This window comes from Onychostoma macrolepis, chromosome 16, assembly GCF_012432095.1.
Source record: "Onychostoma macrolepis isolate SWU-2019 chromosome 16, ASM1243209v1, whole genome shotgun sequence".
NCBI lineage: Eukaryota > Metazoa > Chordata > Actinopteri > Cypriniformes > Cyprinidae > Onychostoma > Onychostoma macrolepis.
This window is the reverse complement of record NC_081170.1, coordinates 5140721-5151517: the sequence shown is the minus strand read 5'-3', so window position 1 is coordinate 5151517 and position 10797 is coordinate 5140721. Positions and strand designations below refer to the sequence as shown.

The window sequence follows — 10797 nt, the reverse complement described above, 5'->3', positions numbered from 1 at the left end:
TGGGAGTTTTGTTTACATTTTGGAAATCATTAATTGAGTTATCTTAAAGGAATACTTAAAAAAAAAAAACAATAAAAAACACTGCTATTCTTTACTCAGCCTCATGCCTCTCCAAATAGGTCTCCATTTTTGTAGCTTAACTCCATCTGTTAAGCGACAAAAATGGCAAAAACATAGTGAAAGTAACCTCAGTCTTCACAAACAGGAAGTTGTATGTAAATTGTGTGAGAAACTGACCAATCTTTATTAAACAAACACCTTCCCTTCTTCCTCATTTGTTGTTGTTTAGAGTTGGGCCTGATGCTCACTTTGATGCCAATCATAGCAAAATGCTGTAAGTTCTCATGACAAAGCACATTTTCTATCCAAATTCTCCAAGGAAAGACTGTTGTCATGGGTTCCCTCAGGAGTTTCTTTTTGATTTGTTCTACACCATAAATTACAGACATAGCTCAAAAGTGAATTTGAGGTATGACTGCAATTTATGTTGCAGAACAAAATGAGAACGTCTCAACAAGTAATGTTAACCTCAGGCCATATTTTACCATATATTACTCATGAATCCCAAAAAAAAGCTATGCACAAAAACCATAGAAATGTCCTGAGTCTCATTTCTCCAAAATGCAAATAGTCTTTCTGGTCTAAGGATTACAAACTCAATGGCTTTATTGTCATGAAAATGTCAAAATGCAAAAAAAAACAAAAAACAAAAAAACTTGTATGGTCCTAAAATAGGCTTTCCTGGGTGAACTATGACTCAGATATGTTCGTACACCATTTTTTTTTTTTTTTTTTTTTACAGTAGGTAAAGATTTTAAACTTGATCTGAACAGTTTAACTCTTCATTTCTGCTACTGCATATCTTTGTCATAGTTCAATCTGTATTGAAGAAAAGAAAACACTGCATTCAAAACTCCTTCAAAATTTTTTTAATAACATTAGTCATCGATGTAAGTTCTTTTTGCTTTTCAAAAAAATAAAGACACAATCATTTAAATAGTTAGGATGTTAAATTGTTGCATTGATTGTGCAATAAATTACGGCAAGCATTACAAAATAGCATTACCTTTGGATCCAAAAATGCAACACTTAGCCAGAACTAATGTTAAACCTACACATCTCAAACAACGAAAATCACTTTGTGTTATTTGTTAAAAGCAATTTTTAAAACAAACTGAATAGACACCTTTCCAGTGAAGATCATTTGACCTGTATTGTAGATCTCTGACAAATCAAATTTTCAACAGCTGACTGAGGTTCAGTGTGGTATGGAGTAATATGCAATAAATACAGAATAATAAAACAATATAAATCCCTAAACTCAAAGGCAAGTAGTGGAAGTAGTTATGGACCGTGTGAAAGCACTTTCTAAGATATAAACAAAACATTCCTGACATGCATTCAAACTCCTCAGGGTAAATTATCGTGGTATCTCTTTCCCTGTCTCTAAAGTTGGTAGTGAAATAGTTTTATTCATAGAAACTCCTGCTACTGGATCACAAATGCATAGGTCAGATATTCACATGGATTCTCTCTCGAGAAGGTCAGACGTCTGAGAAAACAACTGCCCGTGGGTGGGTGAGTTAATCATGGGTAACATAATCCTAACAATCTAAGTTCCTGTGACAATAGAGCACCTGTCGTCAACTTCAACACCAATGAGGTGTGCAGATCACTTCAGAAAAGACACATATGCTCGTCTTTAACTTCTGAAACTGTGAGAACTCTGCCATCATCACTTACAGTACTAATGTTGGTAGCTGGTTTCTAGTAATGTGGGAGATTTAAGTCAGAAAGGCCTTCATACACTATCAGAAGGCACCAGGTTGCCTGTGGTGTCCAGCTGCATGCATTTACAGGTGCAGGCCGAAACAGGACACTCACTGTGATCTCTGAAAGAAAAGACAATATAATTGCACTTAAAATGTTATAGTTAATACTATAAACTACAGTTCAAAAGATTGGGGTTGGATAGATTTCTTAACCTGTTTGAAAGACATCTTTTATGTTCACCAAGGCTGCATTTATACAGTAATAGTAATAACAGTAAAACAGTAATATTGGGAAATATTATTACAATAATATCTTAATAATATCTTCAGTGTCACATGATCCTTCAGAAATCATTCTAATATACTGATTTGCTGCTCAAGAAACTAATATTTTGAGTAATATTTTTGTGGAAATTGTGATACTTTTCTTTTCATCATGCTTTGATAAATAGAAGGTCCAAAATAATTTATTTGAAATAGAAATCTTTTGTAACATTAGAAATGTCTTTACTGTCACTTTTGATCAATTTAACACATCCTTTTTGAATAAAACTCAAACTTTTGAACAGCAGTATATTTGGATTTATAAGGTCATCAAATAAATGGCACAATATGGGTGAATGTGACTCCTACCTAAACCAGCTGAGCATGTGACCCGCGTGACCACCGTGCCGGCAGTTGTGGCACCAGGTGAACCAGTTATTGAACTGTGCGAGTTTTTTGTCTCGTGTGAGATCAGCTTTCTCATCTGCTTTTCCTGTGCCTGATAAGATGGATGAGATGAGTCTCACAGTGAACTGAACACATTTACATTATGGTATCATATATCAAGAAGAACTTTAAATGATCCGTCTGTTACCTGGGCAGCTGGACACAGGGGTGCCCATGTTCATTAAGCAGAGGGCACAGCGTGGAAGTGGTTTACGACAGCCAGGGCAACTGGTGACCTTTGACTTGGTGGGTGAACCGCTGACCCCGTACTGACTGAATCCACGGCCCTGATGAGGCATCGCTGAGCAGCTGTATGATATAGACTTTCCACAGAAGTTACAGCTCACAAACACCTGCACAGAACATATGTAAAGGAATCAGAATAAATAAGAAAAATAAGAGAAGAAATCAGCCAACATAAAAACAAAATGTAAATATAAGTATGGTACAAAGAATTATATAAATTCATGACACATATTAACTAAATATCATGCACCGATAAATATAAACAATATTAGAAATTTTCCAATCTAGAATTTTTATATATATATATATATATATATATATATATATATATATATATATATATACATACATATAAACTAAAAATCACTAATACTGCCAGATACAAATGTATCAGTGATTATATCATGCATGCATAATCAAGACTCAACAACTGCCAGAAATAAAAACAACAACTTGATTCTAGCCTGTGCAAGTGGCTTTGAGCTGGGATCCAATTTGCTCCTATGAATGTCAAATTCAGCCCGTTTATGCCAAAACCTCCAGGCGTCCAACAGGTTGCGATAGTTCTCGATCCAGCACTGCACCCGAGGGTCCTTCAGCACCTCTCCTGGGGAGCCCTGCCACCACAAACACCACATAAATCAACATTTAACACACTCATCTGGAAATTGTGAGGTAGAGCTCAATCCACATCAGTTTTCCTGGTTTAACAACACACACAGACACACTTCTTTTTCTTCTTAGCATTTCTCTTCTCTAGCTTGCTTTCTAATCTAGTTGTCTAATAAACTTACCAATTTATATTACATTTATATGTTGGCTTATTGACAAATTGCTTTTGCTCCTTTTTTCGCTTTGGATAAAAGCATCTAAAAGCATAAATGTAAATGTACAACAATTAGATTTGTCCTATCCATCAATCTTAAGAACATCTTAATTTGTTTGCATTTACCTTTTTATTGCTTTTTTAATATACGCTACCATTCAAAAGTTTAGGGTAAGATTTCTCTGACTGCAATTAATACTTTTATTCAGCAAGAATGCATTAAATTGATCAAAGGCAACAGTAACGACAATTATAATGTTACAAAAGATTTCAAATATTTGAACTTTGAACTTTCTATTTATCAAAGAATCACAAAAATATGAAGCTGCACAACTGTTTTCAACATTGGTAATAATAAGAAATGTTTTGTGAGCAGCAAATCAACATACTGTATTAGAATGAATTCTGAAGGAGAATGTGACACTGAAGTAATGATGCTAAAAATTCGGCTTTGCATCACCGGAATAAATTGCATTTTAAAATATATTCACATGCAAAATGGTTATTTTAAATTGTAATAACATTTCAAAATATTACTGTTTTTACTGTATTTTTGTCAAATAAATGGTGACTTGGTGAGCACAAGAGACTCAAACTTTTTTTCATTCATCCATCCGAGAGCAGATCATTCTCTTTTTTTAACTTTATCATGTGTCACTTACTTTGAGCATGCAGAAACTGGCCGTCTGCACGTCTCCGGTTCGGTCTACATAACTCTCCATGAGATCCACTCCATCTTTCGTCAGTCCTGTCAGCAGGATGCCCTCCAGATTACCAGCCTCCTTCATCTCATTGGTCAGCTTGTCTATGTAACGAGGCAACTTAAGGGAGGAGAAATTACAGTGTATTATATAGTGCACAATGAGACTTGGTTAAACTCAGGGGTGAGCGGGTCTTACCTGAGCATCGTTTAGAAACATACATGCAAATGCCACCCTGTCTCTGACAGCCACACGACTCTCATACTACAAAACAGAAAACTTTTTAGACAGAAACACAGAAAACACTTTTATTAAATAATTAACCTCAATATTTAGCAACTACAGTTGCATATTGTAAATTCGGTGCAATACTATATATTCTTTTAAGCACAACACTCTGATTAGTTTTTTTATTAACATACCAAGACGGCATCATAGGCGCCAGGTTCACTGGTGAGGAAGGCAAACATGATACACAGGTACGGCTTCTTCAGCTGGAGTCTGAGAGAGCTGCACATCTCTCTCCACAGGGAGTTTTTCTCATCAGTGTAGCCCGACAGAGCCATGGCCACCACGTTCAGGTTCAGATCACCTGATCACAACATAAAGGAAACAGAAAACAAGATGCATTTGCATATTTTCAAGATCAAGGTTATTATAGTTAACTAAAACAAAAACAAATAAACATTAACTGAAATTAAATTAAATAAACTTCGTTTAACTTTTAAGTACTAAAATAAACAAACTAATAAATAAAAATAAAACACTATATAAACATTTAAAAAATATAAAAAACAAAGATAAAAGTGAAAAGAAAAATTTTAAATACACATTTTATTTGTGAAAAACAAATAAAATATAATTCAAAAGATTATATATATATATATATATATATATATATATAGACAGACAGACAGACAGACAGACAGACAGACAGATAGATAGATAGATAGATAGATAGATAGATAGATAGATAGACATATGGATGTATATATATATAGAAAGACAGACAGATAGATAGATAAATAGACAGATAGATAGATGTATATAAATAGACAGACAGATAGATAGATAGATAGATAGATAAATATTTAGATTGTATATCAATGATACTCCTTTTGCGTTCTAAGGAAGAAAGAACAATATATGCTTTTTGGATGACACAATGTAAAGAAAAAAGCTTTATAGCAGTAGGTGCAAAAAAAAACACACCCTTTATAAAGATTATAAAAGATTAGATCTGTTTCCCAAAGCCAAAACAAATTATGCTTAAAACCCAAACAACGGGCAATTATGAATGATAAGCAAACAGCTCCATATGCCGTATGGATCTATGGCTTTAGGGCATTTAATATTAAACAGCTATCATTGTGTAATGCAAGCCATGCTTTTGTCAGTATATAAGCATCACTTTTGATTGCAAACAGGCAGCTGATGGCGTTCAGTGTTTCTTTTTAACCTCAATTTCACTCAGTGCTTCTAACATTCATCTGGAGGACAGGACTTCCTGTAAATCCCCTAGAGGAACATGAACATCTATCTCTCTATATGAACAAGCTATTCAAAATTGTTCATGTCATCTCTAATTTAAATAGCTCCCCAACAGAGATAAATTATATATCGTTATCAGCCGATAAAGGTTTTTTTTTTTTTTTTACACGTATCAGGGCTTATTTTCATCAATTTATATTGCATATGTTTATTATGTATCCAGTTATGCATCTTTTTTACTGTGCATTATATTTTGATACATGTACAGAATGGAGTTTTAGTGTCAGCACTGAAGAAGTAAAAAAAGTAGCAAAGTAGCACACATTTATAATACTGGTACTCATATCATTAAAAAAAATGTTTGGCATCAGTTAAAAAAAGTTTTGGACATGGCACTCACATGTCCAGGAAACATTTTTACCCAAATTAAGAGGAAAGAAAAATAGAAATGTATATATTTTTTAATCAGTTTCCCAAGGCAGCATTTCTTTTTTCATTTTCATTTAGTGTAAGTACTAAAATAACTCAAATTAAATTAACTAAAAATAAATAAACATTATGTAATTTCTATCAGATGTTATATATTTGAATATATATTTGTTTTTTATTGCATTATATGTTTTTTTTTTTTTTTGCAGAACAGGAACTGTGGAGGGAAGTGTGGTTAATTTGCATAAAAATAATGCCACTGCGCAAAAAAAATCTTAAAAATAGGCTTCATATTTGCTGCAAAATATAATTCCTTTTTTTAATTTTTATTTTGGGGTTGACCAGTTGACATGTTCCTCCAGTCAGGTCCTGTACCTTTCTCTGCCGAAGCTCCTTTGTTAAGAATCTGAATGGCCCGTCGGATGTCCAGGTTAAAGAGGGCGACAGCAGCGGCTCTCTCCCACTCGCCTTCCTGCTCCAGAGACTTCAGGAAGGGCTCCACATCGATGTCAGGCCCTCGACTGATCCAGCCACACAGCTGCAGGGCCAGACTGCGCTCCTCGCTGTGGTACCACGGTACATCGGTCTGCCTGTCTGAACCCGACCAGCAGCGCCGTGTCTCTGTAGTACCTGAGAGAGAGACATTTCTTTAGAGGGCCTCCAGTGACAGATACCATGAGGCTGACTGAGGCATTTAGCAGACATCTATGAGAAATACTTCTACCGTACAGAGCAAATACTTTTGCTCATCTGTACAATAATTATCATTGTTCACAGAAAATGTGATCAGAACAGATATTGTGCTGAGTGCACTTACCAGAGCTGGACTTGACAATGTTTTTGATGCCTGAGTAGATGAGCGACTGTTTATTGCTCTGTTGCTTCTGCTCCACATTTTCAGTGTACTCTTTCATAAGTAAAACTTGCATAGGAAATATAGAGATATCAAATAGAACAATACCATATGAACAAGAATGTGACAACAAAAATGAACCAATCACTCCAGGGATTCACAAATAATAAATTCATAAGAATTGTGAACATTTCTCAAAATAATTTCACGTTAATTAAGTTGTTAAAACTGATATATTTTTGTTGAACAATGTCTAGTTTCCAATGTCAGATGCCACAGACTGTTTAATTAAAAAATATTTGTTTTTTTAAAGTGAAATTACAGTATAGATAATATACAGTATAATATACAGTATTGCAAAAAAATTCTATGCAATTTTCTGAAAGATTATTATTTTTTATGTCAGCGTGGCTAGAATAAGATGTAAAGCAGACCAGACTTTATGCTAAACTAAAAAATATAATAATAAAATATATTAAACAAATTAATAAATAAATAAAATAAATATATATATATATAAATAAGAGTAACAATATTATTTTTATTACTATTATTATTGTTGTCTATTCAAAAGTTTATATAACTTAATTTTTTAATTATATTTATTATTACTACTATTATTATTGTCTATTCAAAAGTCATTTATTAAAACAAACCATATACTCCTACTACTAATAAAACCATTATTATATGCAAATAATAATGCAATATAATGTATATTACAAAATATATTAATGATTATATACATGATAGTTTAAATTAAATTTATTATATATAATTATTTAATATATATTTTATTTATGTTTATTATATATAAACATAATAAACATAATACTAATAATAAATCATGAGTCAAGTAAGCAGCAAAACATCCTGAAACAACAATGAATAGTTTGCTTTTCAGATAAATATTCAACAATAACTTTGACACAATATGCTTTGAAAGGTTCAATAGTCTCCTGTAATGCCGCAGCGCTGCAGTGAAGGATATAATGGAGCGTGTACCAGAGTGACCTCAGCTGTGGGTCGTCTCCTCCGGCCAGCACGTGGTTCCTCCACACCTGCACGGTGTCGTGGCCGTAACGCGACTGCGCTCGCTCCCTCATCTTAGTGGCGATGTCTTTCTCAGCAGCGGCCGCCCCCTGACCGGTGTCCTCGGCGCACTCGTACAGGTGCCGCCCGCACGCCCACATCAGTGCCGTGGTGGAGCTCCAGGCCAGTGATATGCGCTCGAACACAGTGAAGTCGTTCATGACCCGGTTGGGCGACACCACCACCATGCGGTTCTGGGCGGACGGATGCCAGGCGAAGCTGCTGATGATACTCTCGCTGCAGGGCTGGACGCTGCGCTCAATGATGGTGGGCTCCACCTCGTCGCCGAACGGCATGGGCGTGTGCTGCATGTCGTACAGCCGGATGATGTTGCTGTCCCGCGTGAGCGTGGCCAGCAGGCCCATGCGAGTGGGACACCATGCCACTTTGGTCAAAGGTTTGGGCTGCTCGGTCAAAGTAAAGACTGGTTTTTCGAATTTGCGCAAATCCCAGATGGCCACCTGCCCTTCGAAGAAGGACGCAACGCGATCTTGAAAGTGAGGATCCACCGTTACGCCCTGGATGGCTTTGGTGTTCACAAACGTCTTCTGGCTGGTGTTGCGTAGGTCAAAGATGGCCAGATTTCGGTGCATCCCGGCCAGGAGTAACTTTTGATGATCACGAGGGAGCCAACAAATAGAAAGACATGCATCGTTCTGTCCAAGCTCGTACAGCGGTTTGGTCACCACCAACCCAGAGTCCACATCTCCAGACAGACGAACCTTCTCAGCAGGAACCGCTTCGGGAGAAAACTTACTACTTATGTCCCATATGAGAACGGAAAAATCAGCCCGATGTTTGTCCAAACCAGCCGCCAGCCAGTTACTGTCCACGGGGTTCCACGCGAGTGTGTTGCATTGTCGGGCGTGCTTGGGTACAAACTCTTTACCCACCAGCTCCTTACACTTGGAGTTGTGGCTCTGTCCCAGACTGGTCAGGACGACTCGACCGTTGGCCTGTCCCACAGCCAGCAAACACTCCGGCTCTTGTTTGGGATACCAGGCCACACATTTCATATACGGGGTGTCGGAGTTGATGGCCAGCAGCGTGGCCGCCGTGTCCTCGGATAGCGGAAGGGCCCCGGCTTTGGTCTCGGAGCTTCCTGCGGGTCCAATCCGATACAGACTGAGTTCAGTGTCGCAGATCACATAGTGGTCTGCGTGATGGGGAGACCACAGTATATCTGGCTTAAAGCCGCTCGACATGGCAGGACAGTGGTTTCTTCAGTGCAGATACCTGCGAATGATAAAGCATCTTATTTATATAGCACTTACACACCTCACCTATTTTTCCAATACTTGGATTAATTAATATATTTATAGACATATTAATTAATTACAAAATTATTAATACTGTAATTAATACAATATTATTGATAATAATAAATAATTATTTATTTATTTTTATTTATTATATGACTTATAAGTACATAATAAATAATAATGTATTAAATACTACTTTAATAGAAATATTGTAAACTTTATCTTTTATTAAATTGCATTATTTTTATTATTGCTTTTACTATTATTTGTGTAATATTCTTGCATATATATATATATATATATATATATATATATATATATATATATATATATAATTATTTTCTCTTTATGATTTCATAATTCATACATCAAAGGGTTAAAGTTAACCATTAAAGTTGCACATGAAATTAAAGGTAATGAAAACAAATGTTACCGTGACATTACCGAAGTTAAGAGAAAATTCAAGTAGACTGTTAAAGCCATAATGTGTTTAATGTGTTGAAATAAACATTAAATGAAATAAAATCATTAAGATCGCCTCATGATTCTATCACTTCGTGTTAAGATGTAAACATTAAATAACTGAAGAGAAAAAAATAAAACTGCTTTTTGAAAAAGATGTAAATAGTAAAAATGTTATTTAATGTTCTTATAACTTGATTTTAATAACAGTGAGTTAGCCGGTCAGCTATAGCTAAACTAACCATTTCAACCTTTTCTAAACCGGAAACAGCTAATGACAGACGCCAGTTACTATATGAAGACACAGAATAAACTATGCTATAAAATATAAATAAATGACAGCTGTGTTCATGAACGTTTGATAAATATAAACTTACATTTGACGTGCAAACATGCTGAAGTTTGTTTAGGTAGCGTGAAGTCGGAAACAGTGCAGACTGTAAACACAACGTGACAGAAACACACAAAATAAAAGTCCCACTCCGTCTAAACAATATAACGGACATCGACGAACATGTAATGTTATATATTACATGTCATAACGTCTCATTTCATCACAATTAGCCTATGGCTTTTTGTCAAAATGTTGACTTTTTGTGACAATTTTGACCTTTTATTTCAGAATTATTGACTTTCTGTCGAAATTTAGAGTTTATTTATGTCATAATTAAGACTTTCTGTGACTGATAGCATCTCGCAATTTCAACTTTATAATTTCTTATGTGGTGGAAGATATGGTCTGCGTCCCAATGTGCATACTATCCACCCTATCTGCCCTAAATAGTATTGAAAATGACTACTATCACATAGAATTTAGGATGGATAGTATGCACATTGGGACGAAGACCTAGTTTAAATTTTGATTTGAAAGCTTCACTGCCCTCTACAGGTTTATTCATGCAAAGTTTAGTGATAATATTAATTTTATGTGAATCTCAAACATTTTTTTGGG

General features: G+C 35.3%; 1 protein-coding gene across 1 annotated transcript; it reads right to left on the bottom strand.

Moving 5' to 3' along the window:
• Positions 1 to 893: 893 nt before the first annotated feature.
• mios (missing oocyte, meiosis regulator, homolog (Drosophila)) lies at positions 894 to 10338 on the bottom strand. Its single transcript, XM_058748010.1, has 11 exons — positions 10223 to 10338; positions 8021 to 9357; positions 6994 to 7092; positions 6552 to 6806; positions 4679 to 4848; positions 4455 to 4520; positions 4218 to 4376; positions 3194 to 3346; positions 2632 to 2836; positions 2406 to 2535; positions 894 to 1892 (listed from the first exon to the last, which is right to left on the bottom strand). The coding sequence occupies exons 2-11, from the start codon at positions 9324 to 9326 to the stop codon at positions 1802 to 1804; spliced, it is 2634 nt and encodes an 877-aa protein (XP_058603993.1). The 5' UTR covers positions 9327 to 9357; positions 10223 to 10338; the 3' UTR covers positions 894 to 1801.
• Between the last annotated feature and the right edge of the window lie 459 nt (positions 10339 to 10797).